Below are 21,715 nucleotides of genomic sequence, written 5' to 3' on the forward strand. Positions count from 1 at the left end.
GACGCGCCGCAGGCTACGTGACGTGCGGCAGCTCATCGTGCAGTCGCGACCGGCCATGGCGGCGTCGCCCTTCGTGCTCATGACGACGTTCCCGAGTCGGGAGCTGACGGACGAGGAGCAGACGCTGGGGGAGGCGAACCTCCTCAACGCTGTCATCGTGCAGCGCATCAAGTGACTTCCGCACCTGCCACGTTGGGGGAGCACCGCATCGCTACGGGTGTGCCACGCCGTGCCGGGTGCCGTGTCCCGCGGACCGCAGTGGGCGCCCCCCCCCGTCAGCGTCGCACCGCCTCTCGGTGGCGCGGCGCGGCGCTACCATCGCTCGTCACCCAGCAGCATTCCGCGGCTTGGGTTCGCTTCACACAACAAGAAACCCTGTGCGGCCACTTAGGGCGCATGCGCACACACACAGCACACAGGTTGACGCGCACACACAGGTTACACACACACAGGTTGTTACACGCAGTCACAGTACACAGGTTGACACAGACCACACGTGTTGTTACACATAGTTGGACACGCAGGTTAACACACACAGCACATAGCTGGACGCACACAGACCTCAGGTTGTTACACAGACCACAGATTGTTAGACGTACACATCACAGAGGTAGACGCACGGAGCACACAGAGTTTGACACACACACCACACAAAGTGCGCCCTAATTATAAGCAGTGAAATGTGCCACGTTTTTGAGGATAGTTGGCTGTGAAAGGCCGACATGCTTCCAGATGCTCGCAGTTTCCATGTAGGCAGTGCAGTTGCATTGTGTAGCAATTGCCCACACACTTCACACACCAGCACCCTCCCATTACTTACCTGCATCTGGTTGCTTCTTTGGGTTAATGCTGAGTTAATAGTCGTAGATTCACAAAGGGAAGCATTTTTCTCTACCCAGTTTGAAAAAGCCTGGTTGTGCAATTTTGCGAAATCAGAAGGAAAAAAAACACTGGTATCGTTAAAATATTTCTCTTCCCGTGCTAGATTTAACAATTAATTGTGGAGCATGTGTTTCGGCAGTGCCCACTGAAGGTTGATGTGATCTATTTTATGGTTAATGTTTCACACGTTACCTCGTTCCCCATTGCTCTGCCCGACACTAACATTACGAAAGGAATAACGAGGAATGACCATTCATCGCGTCATCTCGGAAATAAATTAGCGAAACAATTTTGTAGTCATGGTCTTAATTCGTTTTTGCATTCGTGAGGAAGGTGCCTGCGTCGTGCGACAGCAGCAGTGCGGTGTCGTCGATCCGTCCGTCGTGCCCTCGCCTCGTTTCCCTCATGCGATTTCTTTGACCGGATGTGTCAAAGCGTTGTCTGCTAGCGGCGATGCCCGCCCGAAACTTCTGTTTGGTCAGATTCCCAACACTGGCAAAGCACTGCAGGAGCCCGACCCCTGCCAATGCCGTATCCCCCCCCTCAGTGTGGATTTGTCATCATGCGGAATAGCGTAGCGTTGCAGGTGCAGCAGCTCCTCTTTGGCCCCTATGCATTGGTCCTTGTTTCACTGTTGCCTGTTGGGATGGCCACAATTTCTCCTCTTACTAATCGAGAGTGGTGGTGGCTCGGACACCCGAGCGTGGAGCTGACACCGCTGAGACAGAGGTTCCGGTCCAGATAGCCGTCTGTTATGAAAACTGGGTTCTCAAGTATAGTGAGTTTAAGGTATCAGCCCTTGGTCACCGATTACTCCACCAAAGAAAAATCATCACTGAGCCACCCACCACCTCTCAATGTTTTTTTTATGACTGCTATTTATATTGTTCAAGAAAGCGATCTGCACTAGTGTCAGGTCAAACTTTTCTATCCATCGAGTGACGTCCGAGACCGGCCTGCTTTTCCCATACGACCAAATATTGCAAGGTGCTTGGTGAATTCGGTTTGCGAGTGGGTTGGCGAATAAAGATGAGCGTTTGACCAACTCGGGTGAGAGGCTGCGGCGATAGCGAGCTCGCTACTGCGATCGTTCGTACACTTTTAACCTTTTCATGTTCCGAGAGGACTGCAAGTTGCAGGGTGGTTTCCGGTCACCGCTGAATCTCGGAACGCATGAGCGGTTCGGCGTTAATTTTATTTAGAGAGGAGTAGTGCCGTTTTTAAAGGCATTGTACTCACCGCAGAGAACTGTAGCGACGCAACCGCACTCTTCGATAGCCGGTGCCAAACTGTGCCACATGCCGTCCGACATGGCTTTGTATGTACCAATAATGATATCTTATTTTTTTTCTGACGTACATGTACGTCATCAGAATGGCAAATGATTAATTCGTGGCTCTCGCCTGTCCTAGTTTTTGATGTAGCCGCTCTCCTTGAAAATCCATTGTCTTCTCTGGGCTTTATTTGTTAATTCTATTATAATAAGACTACTACTACACCACTCCGGACAAAGCATTTCCATGAGGGTCACAACGTTTCACGCAGACCAACCTGGATACGTTCATCTTGTGATCAAGTTGAAGACGATACCGGTACCAGAACACCGGTGCCGTTTCCCACAATGGGTAACACGAATTTTGAGTCTCTGGGCCTCTGTGCTCCGCAGCTGTGATATAAAATAATAATCTCGCTGTCGAGTTAGATTTGGGATCTGTGAAGTTCTGCTAAATGTGGTAATAAAGTTTCCAAATTGGCAGAACATTTCTTTGAGGTTTTTTTTCCAAAGTTTGTACCGATTTTCAAAACGACCATTGTGACGACACGAAGCAGAGGCCCCCTTCAGTGTAAGGACTCTGTGGATGTTACCGCCACGACCTTCAGCCAGGGCCTGCGATATCCAAACCAATTCCAGATGCTCCCTTCACTTCACCCACACTGGCCTCATCTAGCAATGGATTGACAAAACTGTCATTTATAACAATTATTATGGGGCATATATATAAACCACATCAAACGTATAACGGTGCACCATTACTGGAGTGGCAATGCCAGCAGCCTTGGATCACCCGCCACGGCGAATCATCGGATCATCACCAGAGCAGACGTAAATAAATCATTCAACATATTACAGGGACTCCTCTACTTACGAACGAGTTAGGTTCCAGAGGTCTGTTCGTTAGTCGATTTGTTCGTAAGTCCAATTTTGCTGTCGATTCCAAACATGTACAGCATGTACGCTAAACACGGGGAATGGCTCTAAAAGTTGTATAATCTCCTGTAGATGCCACTGGTTCTTCACGTTCTGCAGATGTAGATGCCACCACCGCCATCTATTGCGTGGCGGTTGAACTTACGACTCGGTCCGAACAGACAACTGGACATACGGACAGGTTTGTTCATATCTCTGAAAGTTCTTAAGTCGAATGTTCGTAAGTAGAGGAGTCCCTAAACGAGCATTTAAAAAAAAATTCCAGATCGTTATTTTGTCATGAAAAAAAAGTTTCGTGTTTCACAGGTGCAGTGTCTAAATAATAAAAATGGTGTCCATCGTGTGACGTAAACTAAACCGAGACATCTTTAGATGATAGCTTCGGTGACGTACAAGCTATCTCTGACGTTGGGTGTAAGTGGATGGTGATGTGGCCTCGCGGTAGCGCCTTTGCCCCTTGTTGCAAGAGATTTATGGTTGGAATGTAGTGGCCACCCTGGTCAATACTGCGAGTGTATTAACCGTGAAAAATACAAGCCATCTGCTTCACACTGGACGTTAAAAATCCCGTGAACTCATTTGCAAGAATAGGCCATTGTGTGCCGGTGTCATGGTCCAAATATGAATTTTTTTTTGAAAATTACCCAATTGGAAAATCTTTGCATGGCCATGCTCAATGAGGGCGAGTGTCGGTGAACATGGGTTGCAGGACAAATAGGTTCTATGGTGGCACTTCCATATTGCCATTGAGCCCACCGTGTGTGCGTGTACAGAACACGGTTGTAGGATATGGGAAGAACTGTGTGCACAATGCTCCATATATATGCCTACCTCTTCGCATCTAAATTTACCCATATCGGCAATATATCTACAGGGGCTCTCTGGAGCTCCCTCTAGCGGAGGCTCTTTGCGCCAGCAGTGGTGCGAGCGACCACTCTCAGGTCTGTACCTTCACAATTTTACTTCCGTTGACAATTATCTACGTTACCATTTCTAAACCCACGATTGGGGTCGCAACCGTTCGCACTGTAGGCCAAAGGCGGACAGATTTCTCAATCGGCACTCGGTTTAAAAAGTAAGTTCAAAACGATGCCACCAGAATCTCGCAACAAATCGATCCGTGCCATCCCGAACGATGCCCCGGCTGCTTGAGTGAAACCCGGCCAGGTGGTAGCCCTGCCCCGAGAGTAACGCATACGCTTCACAAACACCAAATATAACTCAACTTTTTATTTGACCAGGTAAGGCCCGCTGAGCTATATAGCTCTTTTTCAGAAGCGACTAGGCCACAAATGATAGATAGCTCTACGAAGTGGCTTATGTGGAAATTTATAGCAGTAAAATACTCTAAACGCATGTTTCTAAATGTGGAGGGAAAAACGAGAGGACCCGGAGAAAAATCCATGCGACCACGGGGAGAGAGAGAGACACACAAGCTCCAAATATACAGCAGGCGTTTGGGTCGGGTTCGAACCCACGACGTCCTGCACACCAGGCGAGGGAGATAACATCTCCTAGCCACCGCGGCGCCCCAGCATTCGCGTGTGAGCTAGGTGTCCGCGTTCAGCAACTGTGAAGGCTCTCCTGTGCTGGGTCCACGGGCCCTGCAAGTTCCGCTGAAGGGGACCCCGTGCCGGGCCTGGGCCGGAACGCGAAGGCGTGCGCGTCGCAGCGTTTCACAGTGAGCAGCGTCACCAGCAGCACGAGAAGCGAGAAGCCCAGCAGCCCTCCCAGGACGGCAGACATGGCAGCTTCGGTCCCGTCCCCTGTTGGCAGCAAGCGTGAAATGGCACGGCACGTACGACGGTGTCGTGAGCACACGGTGCATCACCCCGCACTGCGGGCTCGTCAAGCCAAAAGTGTCTGCCTGCACAAATGCGCATTGAGGAGGTGCTGATCTCCTATATACAGCCCTGAGCCAGTGGTGGAAGTTCCACGTTCCTATGGTGGGGCCGAGTCTAGCCATAGGTCAATCACTGTTGACTTTGTCACAAATTATGGAATTGTGGAATGCTTTGATGTGTGCCAGCCGAGTCGCTCTTGACAAAGAGCTTTTTTGCGCGATGAGTTTTACTCGGGAAACACATTTCTGATTCTGATAGTGGTACTCGTTTTATTGAACTCAGCGGGGTGATGGGGCTGAGTCAAACCTCAGCCAGGATTTGAACTTGCGACATTCCGATTGCGAGAGCTGCTCGCTCTGCCACCGAGCCAACAACCACGTTATCTGTTGGCTCCCACGGCGCAGTGCGGGAGCCAACATCTGACGTTGTTTATTCCAAGGCCGTAATTATAACATATATTGGGGGGGGTGGGGACACATCCCCCCCAATATATATAAATACGCTCAAAATGTCCCCCCCCAATATATTGCTTTAAAATAGATTTCTGTTTATATGATTGTGGTTATGGTTGTACTTTATTTATCCCTAATCTCAAACATTACATACAATGAAACAATAAAAGGTTGGAAGACAAAAAACAGAGCAATGTAATACAATACACCATTAGACATTGTAAAAAATAAATAAAAAGTCCATCCTATGTGTTAGTGATGTTTTGAATATTTTAGGCAGGAAATGAGTTTTCAAGTAAAGATTTTTTTCTGGGGGGGGGGGGGACCCCCAGACCCCCTGGTAGATTTGGTCCCCCCTAATGTTGACTCCATGGCTACGGCCTTGGTTTATTCTGTTAGCTTTTAAAAGGTATCGGAAGCTGAGCGCAATGCGTAGTTATATTATTTGGGTCTTTCGGTAAAGTCACGTAGATATCTTATGGAAAGATCCAAAGAATATGAATTCCTGCAGTCACAAAAGCTTTCAGTCAAGATTGAATGTGTAGTTCGCCAACAGCAAATACTGACGATTCCTACATTGTTTTATCCGTACATTCTCTTCAAGAATTACATTTATTCTGTTTGTCAAAATTTCCCATTTATTTTCCTTGAACGTTTAAAAAAATGTGTGTGTTGACCTTGTCTACTACGCAAGGAACAGCCAATATTAATGCGAGTGACACTTTGACCTGAGACCAACTCAACCTGGACGCGTCCAATCACGTCAGATCTCGGCATCTCAGCAGAGCCGAGCCTGTAACACACTTGGACGGGCGATTGGCACGCGGCATAACAGCGCAGCGGCAATGGTCGCTACGCTGCGGCGGTTGTAGGCAGAGGGCGGCGCGACGAAGCCGCCCTCCGCTCCGGCGACGATGCCGCCCGCCTTCGACCCGCGCCGACCGGCGTGATGAAGTACGGTCAAATGGGCCCCCCCCCTCCCCCCCACACGACGTCGGGAGAGCCTCGTCACCCGGCAGCGGATCGACAAGCGGGCCAGGAACGCGCGGGGAGGGTGAGGATCACCGTGGGCGTGGGAGGGAGAGTCGCGCTTCACCCTCTGCACGGGGCCCAGAGTCACGACGTTGTGCGCCGCCGTCGCCGCTGACGATCGCCGGTCCCAGCGGTCCCACCGCAAGAGTCTCGCCGAGTTTTCCCGACTGCAGTCCTGACACACGCGGCCACGCGCAGGCCTCACGACGCCGTGGGGGTAACGGCGGCGACGCTGGGGGTTCGCGAATTTCCCCCTCCCGAGTTCGATTCCCGACCGTGGCTAACATCAGCAGCGAGCGATGTCTGAGCCGATCTCGCAAACTGACCAAAAGGGTGAAGTATGTTAAAAACAGAGACAAAGATCCCCTGCGTAGACTACACAGGCTGTTAGGAGTGTAAATGCTGTTACCGAGGACCTATAAAGGCCGGCATAGCTAGCAACGACACCCGGCCGCATTTGTCTCCGCAGTACCGATGTCTTACACACCCCACCATGTCTGGATCAGATGTTGCCAATGACGGCCGTGAGCGGGAAACAAATTCAGGTCGCCAGGTTGGCAGCGCAGGCTGCTAACCACTGCACCACCGCTCCCGCCCATGGTAAAAAACAATCCACACGGTTAGCACGACGTGGGGAGGCCTGGATCTAGCAATGGATTGACAAAGAACTGTGGGTTGTTATATTTTACTGAGCCAGCGGTGACTCTGTAAGTTACGCAGGCGCCTCACAGAAACTTGGATTCGAGAACGAAAGCGTCCCGGGGAGAATCATAAAATGACATGGGGATGTCTTCTATACCATTAGGAATATTACCAACATGATCAGATTTCAATCGGCTCGAAGCAGATGGAACGGATTGGTCGTGGTCCACGGATTGGTTGTGGTCCACGGATTGGTCGTGGTCCACGCGAACAAAACATTTCCGCTCCTCCAAAGAGTTGACCCCGACCGCGCTGCTATCGGGGTCACGGCACGAGGAGTCCATTCGGAAATCTCACTGAGCAGCCCAAGCATCTGTCGTTCATTCAAATTGCATGTCATAATCGCTGAGGAACCACAGACAAACCTGGAAGGCTGCAGCCAGGCGGTGAGCTGGCGCCAACAATTGCTCTGCAGTTTTCTATTTATTAAGATGTTTTCAGCCAATGAGTGAGTGTTGCGTATACACGTGGGAGGAAACCCACGCGTGCGAGGGGCCACACTCAATTCTGTTCACAAGGGACAGACGATATCGGTCCACACTTTGCTGGACTTCATTCTGCTGGCAGGCCAGGGTATGGCTCCTCGATGCCCACGGTAAAGGAGTATTTACAACATTTGCCATTTGTGCAGCGTAGCCACCACCGCCCGTTGCGTGGACATACGTGCGTGTGTACATGTGTGCGTACGTACGGTGTCGCATGTACGAACACATGTAGTGTCACGGTAGCTACACTCGGAACACAGATACCCGAGTTCGATTCCCGCTCACGGCCAACCACGATTATCTGAACCGGTCCTGGGCCTCCCCATAGGTCGACTCAGCCTCAAATGAGTACCTGGTCCGATGTGTTAAACATTGCTACTCGTTTTGACCACCCACCCCCTCAGTGCGCTACTCGCGAACAGCACTCGTCTATTAAGTCTACACGGGGGGTTGTCTTTGTCCGTGCGTGCGTGGGTACGTACGGTGTCGCACTCGGCCTCCACGCACACGCGCAGCTGGCAGTGAATGAAGAGCGACGCCGTCTCCTCCAGCAGGCGGAACACGCGCACGCGGAACCCCGCGCGGCTCGAGCGCCCGTTCTCCGTGATGGTCAGCGTCTCCGCGGCCGTCGGGCACCTGCGACGCGAGCGTTGGTGACGCCACTCCCGGGGGTAGAGCGAGCGGCGAGCGGGTAAATGGTCACGAGTTCAATTCCTCATTTTTTGGGGGGGGGCGGGGGGGGGGGTTGACTCGGTCCATCATCCCTCCGGGGTCGATAGAAATAGGTACCGCTTTGTGGGGAAATCGAGGGTGGTTTCCCCGTTGAGAATCTCTGCCCTGCCGTAGGAATGTGAAATTTCTGCAAGGTTTGTAACAGGAGGATATGAGCGCGGAAGTGAAATGTGTACGTGAATGTTAATAACCGAGTCCTGTTCGCGATTTGGGGACATCGCCTTGACTGTTAACACATACGGGGGTTGGGTAGGGCTGTGAATATAATATATATTTATAATAAAATATCAAACACGCATTTTTTAATTAAGTGATTTCAATAATTTTCTGGAAGTCAAAGTATTCATTTAATAGTTTGAACATCAACTTTATACGGATATGGGCGTCGTGGTGGCGAGATGTTAACTACCTCGCCTGGCGTACAGGAGGTCGTGGGATCGAACCCGACCCTGACGCCTGCTGCTGTATATTTGGAGTTTGCGTGTCTCTCTCTCATCATCATCATCACGGTGGCTAGGAGATGTTAACTACCTCGCCTGGTCTACAGGAGGTCGTGGGTTCGATCCCGACCCTGACGCCTGCTGCTGTATATTTGGAGTTTGCGTGTCTCTCTCATCATCACGGTGGCTAGAAGATGTTAACTACCTCGCCTGGTGTACAGGAGGTCGTGGGTTCGATCCAGACCCTGACGCCTGCTGCTGTATATTTGGAGTCTGCGTGTCTCTCTCTCTCTCATCATCATCACGGTGGCTAGGAGATGTTAACTACCTCGCCTGGTGTACTGGAGGTCGTAGGTTCGATCCCGACCCTGACGCCTGCTGCTGTATATTTGGGAGTTTGCGTGTCTCTCTCTCTCATCATCATCACGGTGGCTAGGAGATGTTAACTACCTCGCTTGGTGTACAGGAGGTCGTGGGTTCGATCCCGACCCTGACGCCTGCTGCTGTATATTTGGAGTTTGCGTGTCTCTCTCTCATCATCATCACGGTGGCTAGGAGATGTTAACTACCTCGCCTGGTGTACAGGAGGTCGTGGGTTCGATCCCGACCCTGACGCCTGCTGCTGTATATTTGGGAGTTTGCGTGTGTCTCTCTCTCTCATCATCATCACGGTGGCTAGGAGATGTTAACTACCTCGCCGGGTGTACAGGAGGTCGTGGGTTCGATCCCGACCCTGACGCCTGCTGCTGTATATTTGGAGTTTACGTGTCTCTCTCTCTCTCATCATCATCACGGTGGCTAGGAGATGTTAACTACCTCGCCTGGTCTACAGGAGGTCGTGGGTTCGATCCCGACCCTGACGCCTGTTGCTGTATATTTGGAGTTTGCGTGTCTCTCTCTCATCATCATCTTCACGGTGGTTAGGAGATGTTAACTACCTCGCCTGGTGTACAGGAGGTCGTGGGTTCGATCCCGACCCTGACGCCTGCTGCTGTATATTTGGGAGTTTGCGTGTCTCTCTCCTTCATCATCATCACGGTGGCTAGGAAATGTTAACTACCTCGCCTGGTGTACAGGAGGTCGTGAGTTCGATCCCGACCCTGACGCCTGCTGCTGTATATTTGGAGTTTGCGTGTCTCTCTCTCTCATCATCATCACGGTGGCTAGGAGATGTTAACTACCTCGCCGGGTGTGGGTTCGATCCCGACCCTGACGCCTTCTGCTGTATATTTGGAGTCTGCGTGTCTCTCTCTCTCTCATCATCATCACGGTGGCTAGGAGATGTTAACTACCTCGCCTGGTGTACAGGAGGTCGTGGGTTCGATCCCGACCCTGATGCCTGCTGCTGTATATTTGGAGTCTGCGTGTCTCTCTCTCTCATCATCATCACGGTGGCTAGGAGATATTAACTACCTCGCCTGGTGTACAGGAGGTCGTGGGTTCGATCCCCACCCTGACGCCTGCTGCTGTATATTTGGGAGTTTGCATCTCTCTCTCTCATCATCATCACGGTGGCTAGGAGATGTTAACTACCTCGCCTGGTGTACAGGAGGTCGTGGGTTCGATCCCGACCCTGACGCCTGCTGCTGTATATTTGGAGTCTGCGTGTCTCCCTCTCTCTCATCATCATCACGGTGGCTAGGAGATGTTAACTACCTCGCCTGGTGTACAGGAGGTCGTGGGTTCGATCCCGACCCTGATGCCTGCTGCTGTATATTTGGAGTCTGCGTGTCTCTCTCTCTCATCATCATCACGGTGGCTAGGAGATGTTAACTACCTCGCCTGGTGTACAGGAGGCCGTGGGTTCGATCCCGACCCTGACGCCTGCTGCTGTATATTTGTAGTTTGCGTGTCTCTCTCTCTTCATCATCATCACGGTGGCTAGGAGATGTTAGCTACCTCGCCTGGTATACAGGAGGTCGTGGGTTCGATCCCGACCCTGACGCCTGCTGCTGTATATTTGGGAGTTTGCATGTCTCTCTCTCCGTGGCCGCGTGGAATTTTCTCCGGGAGCTCCGGGTTTTTCCTACACATTTTAAAATATGCGCTTACAGTAGATTGTTTGGCTGCTAGATATTTCCACGCGCTAAGCGACTTTGTTTGAGCTGTCTTTTGTGGCCTGGTCGCTTCTGAATAATAGCTTTCATAGCTCAGTCGACCTTAGGGGCCATCCATCGAGTCCGTACGCATGGAGGGGGGAAGGGGGTTAACCCAAATGCGTGCGCTTGCGAATGGGGGGTCTACTGACAATGTTCGTACGCATAGGAAACGGGGGGGGGGGGGTGAAGCCTCAATAATAATTAGTCTACATTGGCCTTTAAATGAGTTAGATCGTCCGCCGGTGGACTATCTGTTTGCTTGGATTACATATAGGCCGTTCTATAGGATTCGGAGGAGGGGGGGGTCAAGCGTACATACGCAGGTGGGGGGGGGGGGGTGTAAAAAGTCCGCGTGCGTACAGGGAGGGGGGGTGGGGTCAAGCTTTGACAGATTTCTGTAAACGTACTAAATAGATGGCCCCTTACCTGGTAAAACAAAAATAGTTTCGTTTAAAGTGTAAACCTCACTCGGTTAAATGGAGTGAAAATTAAAATCTTTGTGTTGTAGTACAACTGCAGTGAACACTGATGAGTGTACATAACTGATGAGTGCTCATGTGGATGAAACCGGTATACTACTGTCTGTCTTACTGCTGCTGCCTGTTGGGACGGCCACATTTTCTCAACTCCTTGAGTTAGTGGTGTAGACGACAATACGGCTTCAGTTCTGTTGAGCTGGTGGACTGGACAAGGCCGAGAGCGTTTGTACGTATCATGCTGCACACCTTCGTGTGTTGGTCAGTGTTTTCCGGCCCGCACTCATTTTTCGTTGCATTGGTTTTTCTCATCAATTACACATTAAAGCGTTTTATACACACCACATCAGCCACATGGCCATCTGGGAGTGCATGTTTTCAGCGGCATTAGCTCAACACAGGGACACCTCTGGTCTAATTTCGACATTCAGTGTTGCATCAGCAGAGTCCAGCTTGCTCAATCAATGCTGGTGAACTGCATAGATGGCGTTTATAGGCAGAGTCCCAATTTGACAAAGAAAAAAAATCCCGTGTGATTGTTAGCAACTTTGTTAATCTTTATTATGGACGTGTTTGTCAACACCATTGGCCATTCTCTAGCCATTGCCAGATGAATGCCTCTCCCAATGTCCGGAGGTTGCTTGCATTGAACCAATACGGCTGAAATACTGCACTCCCAGAAGGCCGTGTACAAGCGACTTGTGTTTCATCTGCGGGTTGGCGACTCGCCTGTTGATGATGAGCAGCCGGGCGCGTGGCTCGCGGGAGGAGTTGGTGCGCGTGGCCCAGCACGACTCGATGATGAGACGAAGCGGCGGCGCCACGTTGGCGAGTGCCAGTTCCACATCGAGCTGCTCCGACTCGTGCAGCACGGGCGCCAGGCCCACCGAGTGGCCACCACCGCCACTGTGCGAGAGGCGCACGCTCACCTCGTACTGCCCAGTCCCATGCGCCGTGTCGTTGATCACAAACCTGCGACATGGAGACAAGTCCGGTATCGGGCAGCCACCCGTCCCACCTAGAAACCAAACCTGAACAGATTACTCAGTCAGCGCTTTTCGGTTGATTATCAACACCATGCAGTTTACTGGAATGGAGTTCAATGCAGCAACACCGGTGCTAGATCTCGGTACCAATCAATTCCTGCCGTCCAAACACAGTTGCCAGTCCCCAGACCGTCCGGGTCCAACCCAGGTTGACAGGTGGCATCCAAAGTGGAAGTGTCTAACAAGGGTCTGACATTCGTCGACACACTGTGTTGTGTACGCGTCATCATCAACGCGAAGCCGAGGAAGGCGCGCCCCAACCAGATTGTCCACCATGTTTCACCGCGCTGCAGAAGGAGGTCTCCTGCAAGGTTCGGCCGGTGTCACGACAGATCTGACGAATGTACAAGTGCCTCGGACGCCCGCCTGAATGGTGCCATAGTGAAGATGGCCGAGATCCGCTCTCCACCCAGAGGGATGGAAGCCAGGCGCGGCGTGCTGGAGGAGAGTCGCCCTCCATTTTTGCGATGTGGCCACATCGGACGGAGATGTCTCAAGCGGACGATGTCATCAATGGCAGGGAGACGGGCCCTCGACGAGACCTCGGTGTAGCGAGCAAAGCCAAGCTGTGATTCCGAGGAGCTGTCGCTGACACCGCATAGTATGGAGGGAAGGCCTGCAGCCGGATTGAGTTCGATCACAGGAGAGTTTCAGTCTCGGCGTCATACAGTCGGACTGGCCTCACGCAAGTCTAGTAGATTCGGTTCTTAGTAGATGTGCCGAGTCGACGTTGAGGCCAGATGTTCTGTAGAGGCTTCATGATGGACGCAGCCAGGCTGATCCTGTAGAGAATGTCAGGCTCGCAGTGGCCGTCCCATGACTGCTTGCAGCCGAAGGTGAATAGAGTCATTGACACCCTCAGTGGTGTTGGTCTCTGGGGGTCCAACTCCCAAGTTCTCCACCTTTCCCTTCTGGCATGACACGTTGAGTCCAAGGTGCACGCGGCATCATGCTACTGTTGAGGTGCAATGGGGAAGTCCCTGGGTGTGTCCATGGATGGGGCTGCATCGTCATCGTAGCCCAAGCTCTTCGGCAGCTGGGCTGGTCTACCGCTATTTCATTATCCAGCCCATTGCTCTACAAAGCAAGGCTGGAGCGAGGATGCATCATCCATGGTGCGCTCCACAAGTGGTTGCAAATCTCAGCCCGACTTGGGCCTGCGCTCCCCTGCTGATGTGGAGGTCTCGGAGCTGTCTTGGGATGGAGATATCCTTCAACGACAAAAGCCACAGAGGGTTCCTGGCCATGGACTCCAGCGCCACATGGAGCAGTCGCTTGAACTCTCGGTTGAGTTCGGTCGTCAGTCGACGGATTAGAGTTCGTGGACTGTGTTACTTTGCCGACTCGTCAGATGAACAACTCTTATTTTGATCTATGTCATGATCAATCGATCGTGACGGAGATCAATCGACCATTCCCGCGGTGCTGATCAATCAGAGATTGTTCTTTTGTAGAGCGTGAAAACCAGGCGAGATTACCAAATTCAACTCCTGGAGATGCCCAGAGTTAGTGCATGGCAAAAGCTTGGGAGAAGAATAAACAATGATGTTTTATTTTTATACAGTGACGTAATTCATGCAAACTGCATCTCCAAATGCTGTAGAACTTGTAATATGCACAACTTTTTTGTTACGGGAAACCACAGGCAAGTGGGGAAGGGATCCAGAACTGACACCAACAATTCCCCAAGATTTGTGGCCCTGTGTTGGGATATTTGGCTAACTCCACGACTGAGTATGTGCTTGTGAAATGCTCGACATGCAACCCAAGTAGAAGACCCAAGCGACGGCGAACACGGAACGTGTTCAAGCGAGTGCGTGATGGTGTTGCGCGACGCCATTGGAGGTCAGAAATCCTGGTGTTCAGTTTGACCAGTCCCTGACCTTTGAAGCACATGCATCTAAGATGGTTAGAACTTTGTTCTTCCACTTTATAAATATTACCTGGCTGCATCGATTCATGTCACCTAATGACTTGCAGAGACTGGTCCATGCTTTTGTGTTTGCACGACTTGATTGCTGCAACGTATTACGGTTCGGGATTCTGAGTAAGGTGCTGGGTTAGACTCCATCTCGTTCAGAAGGCAGCTGCTATATTGCTTACGAACACACCGTTTCGCGAGCACATCACACATCTGCTGCTCTCTTGTCTGTGCATTGGCTACCAGTCAAGTTTCAAGTGGACTATAAGATCCTGCTGCTGATCTATAAGGCACTCAATAGGTTAGCCCCACAATATTAACAGCAACTGATCAATCTGTAAACTCTAACGAGGCCCCTGAGAGGTCGAGGTTCATTTCCTGGGGTGATCGGGCTGTTGCCAGTGCAGCTCCCAAACTTGGGAAAGCTCTGCCTTTGCTAAAGAGGCAATCATAATCGTTAGAGCTGTTTAAGTCTGTTGTGAAAACTCACTTATTTAAACTGGTCTTTACTCCCTAGTTGTGGCCGTTTACCCTGATTCAGTTTATTTATGCTTTCCATACACAGTGCATTGGGATCTATGAATGAAATGCACCTTATAAATGTTAAGTGTTTATACGTTGAACTTCTTTCGCACCGTACAACCAACCGTGCTAATCGGAGGTGTGGGAAATTATTCTTTACCCGATGGGTATGAAACCGGTGGTGATGTTCAGTACGTTCGGCAAGAGGCAGTAGAGTTGGAGCTTAAGTTTCTTGTCCTTGTCATGTATCTCGCTTCGCATCAGGGTGTGGGTTGTGTTCTGTCAAACACAAGGTGGGGGTGGGGGGGGAGTTCAGCTTGATTTGTGTAGCCAGGTGAGACCCAGGTGAGAACTCAGGAGACCGGGGTAGGGCCTCATTTGAGACCCGAGTCACCAAAATGTCAATGGCATGAACGTCAAATAAAGGGCAGCAATGAAGCAAATACAAATCAGAAGCAGAAACAGTGGCAGCGCAGAAATAATCTAAACCAGTGTGCAAGAATACATAATTATCTCCATATTTATAAAAGGCAAAGTTGTGATTATGTGTCTGTTCAAAATATTTAGCGTACTTCCCGGCATGCAACAAACTTGAAATTTGCCATGTGGGTACTTTCCAGACTGTACACCATGCAAAAATTATAAAAATACACATTTTTTTTTTTGGGGGGGGGGGAGAGCTCAATAATGCATATTTTTTTTTGCACGGCAAGTGAGCTGTGACGTAAAATCTGTCATGTGGCCCACGCATGTGGAAACGTAACGCCTCGTAGTGTAGTGGTTAGCACGCCGCGCTACGAACCCGGCGACCCGAGTTCGATTCCCGCTCACGGCCACCACCGGTGACGATTATTTGAACCGGTCCTGGGCCTCCCCTAGGTCGTCTCAGCCTCAAACGAGTAACTGCTGTGGTGTGGGCGTAGTGAATCCAAGTCCCGGGCGAAGCCGGGTAGTAAAGCTAGTTAATAATATACATTTCTTGGTACAAAAGTCGGTTTGGCCTTGAGCCTGGTTCACGCTTGGATGGGAGCAGCAGGCGCTGTAGGGTTGGGGGCTGGCTGCGAGATGGCCAAAGGATTGGCAGCACTGCAATGGATTCCTGAATCTGCCTATGTGGATCTTTTGAGTGTTAGCCCCTTTGTATGCATGGTGGGTTTTCTCCGGGTTCTCCAGTTTTCTTCCACATGAAGCCAAACACTCATTAGATCTGGCCAAACATCCCAATGGATGTAACGATAGCACAAAAGAAGTCCAAGTGATTTCCGGATCAAATTAGCATCGAAGATGTGCTCATCCCCTGCTCACGTTCCTATACCAGAGGTGAGTCTACTCAATGGACAACTACTGTTGACTCTCCGAAACAAGTGGTAACGATTTTATTGAGCCCAGTGGGATGATGGGCCGAGTCAACCCTCCAAGCAGGATTTCAACTCGTGGCCGTGCGATTGTGAACCGCTCGCTCCACCGCTGGGCCACTCAGCTTACCGCTGAGCAGTAGCGCAGCATCGCACATCAACATACATCAAATAATTAATAAAATCATGGGCACCGCGGTGGTGAGATGTTAACTACCTCGCCTGATATACAGAAGGTCGTGAGGTCGATCCCGACCCTGACGCCTGCATATTTGGAGTTTGCGTGTCTCTCTCTCTGTGGTCGTGTGAATTTTTCTCCAGGTCCTCCGGTTTTTACCTCAACATTTACAATGCATTTACAGTATTTGTCTGGTATAAATTTCCACGTGATAAGCCACTTCATTGAGCCGTCATTTGTGGCCAGGTCGCTTTTGAAAAAGAGCAATAAAGCTCAGTGGACCTTACCTGGTAAAATAAAAAATAGTGTTGACAACTCCAGTGGCAGTAGTGCTACGAGGAAGGGCCATTGTCAGAGACATCGCCCTTATATGGGTCCGCCCTTCTCGGGCCTATGGTGCTGGTGACGGCCGCAGTGAGCGTTGTACGGTGCCCCTCCGCCCCCATCGACACCTGCGTGGTCACGTCGGCGCCGCAGGCCCCAGGGTTGGCGTGCTTGGGCAGCAGCAGGTGCAGGGTGACGTGGGTGCTGTTGGCGAAGCGTGCGGTGCACTCGGGGGTTCCGATGAACAGCGAGTCCCAGGGGAAGTTGGCTCGGAGCAGCGCCGGCAACGGCAACGCTGCCCACAGGCGGAGGTCATCGCATCCCACCGACACGCCGCTCCCAAACGTCGGGTTCACGTCGTCGGAGGAAGAGAAGGGGCCTGCGGATTTCAAAATGAATGTTCGGGTTTCAGGTTGATTTTGTGTCACCAAGTGCAACCTCAAGAGACCAGGATGAGTTTCATTTGCAAGAGTTACCTAGGTCACCAAAATGCCGAGTTGATCATGGCCACATCTGAAGAACAACAATGGCTTGCATTATCTTGAAGATTATAATTACAAGCGATTTTGTATATGTGATACTACACAAACCGATTAGTGCCCCATGACTCATCAACAATCCTGTAATTCATCATTGATTTTTTAAATGGCGGCATTGACTTTTCACTCGATAGATAATTTCCCATACCTGGCTCTTTGAGCCTTAGGTATGCACACAGACCCATACGAATCCTATAGGAGCCTTAGTCTGGCTGTCTGTCTGACTCATTGCCGATAGTCAACGGTCAATGACAACACTTGTTTTATACACGTATCTTCTATTCCATATTAGGTTTTGGGGGGGGGGGGACTGATGTGGCTAAGCATGTAGGGGGCACCTGCCCAACTGCCCAACTGAAGTTTGGGTTGCCCTGCCACTGGGTTTGAGTGTTGGTCGTCACATTTGCTGGAATTTCCGATCCCACGTTGGAGCTGTGTGCTACTCCAGAGTGGGGGGTCCTTGGGAGCTGCGAACGAGCACAATAACTCCAAACCCATTTCACATCCCTCCCCTTCCCCATGGGTAGAGGCAAAGGTGCGGCCCTGCAAGTGCCTGTTCACGCCACTACTGGCGAAGAGACCTCGCCTATAGGTAGCTCTAGAGAGCCTCAAGGGTATATTTGGCCTTGTTGTCCACGATAGCCAGATGTCTTTGAAGCGGTTGGAAGTACTCACACTTTACCCCAACACACACATGGATTGCCAGTGGACTATATATTAAATTCAAGTGCTCCTGAAAAAGAACTATGAAGCTCAGTGGGCCTTAACTGGTAAAATTTAAATTGCTAAATAGGTAAGTTTCATTTATTGTCGTTATTGTCGCTATGTAGATCATGTCTGCACTGTAGATCGCTGTGAGTGTGAATCGATTGTCGTTTGCGACTGCGATATTACCCAGAGGGGACGTCGCCTGCTCATCTGTGGTTAGCGGTGGAGATGGAGGCCGCAGCGAGCCGGGCCGAGTAGCATGGAACAGCCAAAGCCGACTGTGTCGCACCGGAAGGCACCAGGGAGCGGTGATGGCAACTTAGCGAGTTCTGTAGCTCGACGTAGCGACTCTTGAGTTTACCTCCCAAATTGTTCTAGCGACCAACACAGCGACCACGAACGTGGGCACCATGCAGCGGATGAGCGATGCCGAAGTCCGTGTGGGCATGCGGCCACGCGGCGCTCCGATGTTCAATGTATAATGTGAGGCACTCTAAGCTATAATTCAAGTACATCTTACGAACAAGACGTCGATTGAATGTATCACGGTTTCATTTAACGTTATGGTTAATTGTGGCTACATTGCGTCGAAAAGATATGCATTGTTTTTCTACATTTAAACTGGGTGTGTTTTTTGTTTTGCAGGTATAATCGGGTTGAATTAAGGGATGCCTGCTAATAACATCGTTAATAAAACTCTTGGTATTTTACCAGCTAAGACCCACTGAGCTATATAGTTATTTTTCAGAATCCACAAATGACAGCTCAACGTGCACATGTATAGCAGCCACATACTGTAAATTCATATTTTTAAACGTGGAGGGAAAAAGCAGAGGACCTGAAGAAACTCCATGTGACCAAACACACAACCTCCTGTATACCGTGCGAGATATGTAACATTTCACCACCGTGGCGCCCCTAATAATAGTTGGAGGAGCTCGTCTGGGACACGCACAGCCGTCTCACTGACCTCCAAGCAGTGTCCTCGATCCTCATTGAGATGCGGTCCCTGCCCTCGACGACGAAGGAGGAAGCGTCGGAGTTGTCAGGACGGGGCGACTCGGCCGCCAATTCACAGAAGGCGGGAACGCCATCGCGCCTGCCCACGCTCGCGGGCGCCATTATGCCGCCGGCGGGGAGCGTTGAACCCGTCAAGCTTGAAGCGGGGACGTCCTCATCGATTGACATCCAGTCGCTTCACCATCGACTGCCCTTCATTAAATAATTTGTTGCCACCAGCGGCGACTGGGTGGCGTTTAAGCGGCGATTTCTCACCAATGCTGATTTGGCGGGATGGTCGGAGGCAGATGCGCTGAAAGCGCTGCCCGCCGCCCTTGACGATGATGCCTTGGCGGCGTTCCTCGCCATTCCGCTTTCGGAGAGGTCTACCCTCATGCAGGCTTTTGACCAGATGGCCGCTGTTTTCGAGCCTCCGCTGAACACCAGTCAGAAGTTCGCCGTGAGGCGGAAAGGGGATGGGGAGTCGGCTTTTGCCTACCAAAGCGTGTTCTTGGTGCTGGCGAAGGCCGCGTTCCCAAAAATGGACCACAACGGCCTTGACGCCTTGGGCCTCGAGAAGATGTTGGGACTCGCCAAAGACCTCCATACTGTGCTCCCCACGGAGGACGGAGAGGTGTCATCGCTCAAGATCGCCAGGTGCATACAGGCGCAGCAGACTCTGCAACATGGCAGGGTGTTGGTGGCATGCTCTGCGTCTTCCGCGTAGCTTGGGGCCCACGCGGACGAGGAGCCTGCTCCCGCATGTTTGCTGCATCAACGGAGCGGCGATCGTTGGGGTGATGGCGATCGGCAGCGGGATAACCGGCGGTGGGCGAGGTCTGCTTCGTCCCAGTCCAGCAGTGGACGAGTCACCTGCTACAACTGCGGCCTACCGGGGCACATCCAATCGGGCTGCTGGGTTCCTCGACGGCGGCCCCTGGGACGTCCGCCTTCCTACGACTCCCTGCTCTCTAAGGCGAGTCGCGGCGCACCTCACACTCGGCCCCAGGGTACACTTCACCCATCAGGGGGGTCCGATTTGTGTCGGGGTTGTGCGCAGTTTCGGGGGGAGTCAGTGCGTGTTCGCGATGCACGGCCACTCCGACCAGATCAATGGTCGGAGCTGGCTCATCGTGTGGTTGCGGCGACCGCGGGATCATTGGCTGTGCTTGGGTTCATTGAGGGGGTTGAAATTCACATGCTTGTTGACACCGGCGTGTTTTCAACCATTATTTCCGACCTGATTTACAATATTTTGCCCCCCCCCCGGTGTCGGGTTTTGGAGCCGGTGGATGCTCCATATTTCGCTGCCAACGGGGGATCGTTGGGGATAATCGGTCGGATTACTGTTGCGTTGCGCATTGCCGATGTCACATTGTCGGGCTATGTTTTGGTTTCTATGGCCCAGGCTGCTCCGTGCTTGCTGGGGACTGATTTTCTCGGCAAAATGTCTCTGAAGATTTTGTATCGACCAGGGCTGTTTGGAATTACCGTCAGGACGGCGTATGGCATTTCTCCCATCTCCAACCCGCATGTATTCTACTAATGCCACGGTGCAAGCGCTTGCGTGCCGAACGGTACGAATTCCGCCCGGCACGCAAATGTTGGTGCCCCTTCAATTGTGTAAACCGCTCGATGCGCGCACTGTGGGGGACGGTATTGTGTTGGGTCCCTCGAATAAGTTTAGTCGAGGGATGTTACTTGTGGCGGTTCAGACGCTGGTCTCCCGGGACCAGGCACCGTTTATCCAAGTCGTTAATGCCGGGTCGGACACTACGGTCATTCAGGAGGGTTCCATGATCGTACATGCGTCTCCGGTGTGTCCGGAGGCGGATGTCTTTGGAAATGTTGGGGTCGGCGTTCGGACTCACGGACTTCGGGATGTGGATGAGGGATGGATAGGCTGTACTTGGAATGCAGCGATTTATCCACGGGACAAATGGGGAAACTGAGAGCGCTCCTGCGGGAGTTTTCGGACATTTTTAGTAAAAGTAAATTTGATATCGGTCGCACGTCCCTGTTGAGCCACCATATCGTCACGGGAAATGCTGCCACCATTCGGCAGAATCCTTACCGCCTGAGTCCGGCCGAAAAAGAACATGTTCATGCGGCGGTTGATGAAATTTTGGCCGTGGATATCATCTCGCCGTCCACAAGTCCATGGGGTGCTCCGATCGTCCTTATTAAGAAGCACGACGGCAGTTTGCAGTTTTGTGTCGATTTCCGCAAACTTAACAAGGTTTCTGTTGCGAATGCATACCCCTTGCCTCGTATGAACGATTCATTGGACGCTCTGGCGGGCGCATGGTTCTTTTCCACCCTTGACCTTTTGTCGGGCTTTTGGTAGTTTCCGCTTGACGAGGCCTCAAGGCCCAAGATGGCTTTTCGAACACCACAGGGGTTGTTCGAGTTTCTGCGCCGGCCACTTTTCAGCATTTGATGGAATTGGTTTTTGTGGGCCTCCAGTGGGATTCGTGCCTAATCTACTCGGATTACGTCATTGTTTTCGGTCACACGTTCGATGAGCATTTGGATTGCCTGTGGGCTGTTTTCGTTAAGATGCGTGCGGCCGACCTTAAATTCAAGCCCCAAAAATGTCACCTGCCCCAAAAATCTGTTCGATACTTGGCCCATATAGTCAGCGAATCAAGAATCGTGACAGACCCGGAGAAAACTGCTTGCGTTCGGACTTGGCTGACCCCCACCTCGGCCAGCGAGGTGTGCAGTTTTATTGGCTTTGCCTCTTATTATCATCGATTTGTCGTGTCTA

General features: G+C 51.4%; 2 protein-coding genes across 3 annotated transcripts in view; one reads left to right on the forward strand and one right to left on the reverse strand.

Annotated features, from left to right (window-relative positions):
- LOC116941731 (NSFL1 cofactor p47-like) overlaps positions 1-1,171 on the forward strand; it is a 61,812-nt gene extending 60,641 nt beyond the window's left edge. The window contains exon 9 of the mRNA XM_076066686.1: positions 13-1,171. Coding sequence (XP_075922801.1) covers positions 13-175 — 163 coding nt within the window. The 3' untranslated portion in view covers positions 176-1,171. The remainder of the gene's footprint in view (positions 1-12) is intronic.
- LOC142924355 (uromodulin-like 1) lies at positions 899-20,362 on the reverse strand. 2 transcript variants are annotated; one of them, XM_076066687.1, is made up of 7 exons: positions 18,917-20,362; positions 16,828-17,078; positions 15,003-15,121; positions 12,083-12,325; positions 8,089-8,242; positions 6,453-6,594; positions 899-4,857 (listed from the first exon to the last, which is right to left on the reverse strand). In XM_076066687.1, the coding sequence occupies exons 3-7, from the start codon at positions 15,101-15,103 to the stop codon at positions 4,655-4,657; spliced, it is 843 nt and encodes a 280-aa protein (XP_075922802.1). In that variant the 5' UTR covers positions 15,104-15,121; positions 16,828-17,078; positions 18,917-20,362; the 3' UTR covers positions 899-4,654. The 2 variants fall into 2 exon arrangements, with proteins under 2 accessions (XP_075922802.1, XP_075922803.1); XM_076066688.1 differs by lacking the exon at positions 18,917-20,362 and adding an exon at positions 18,133-18,809.
- Between the last annotated feature and the right edge of the window lie 1,353 nt (positions 20,363-21,715).

Source organism: Petromyzon marinus, chromosome 12 (assembly GCF_048934315.1).
Source record: "Petromyzon marinus isolate PM22_M1 ecotype Great Lakes invasive population chromosome 12, UKy_Petmar_22M1.pri1.0, whole genome shotgun sequence".
Taxonomy (NCBI): domain Eukaryota; kingdom Metazoa; phylum Chordata; class Hyperoartia; order Petromyzontiformes; family Petromyzontidae; genus Petromyzon; species Petromyzon marinus.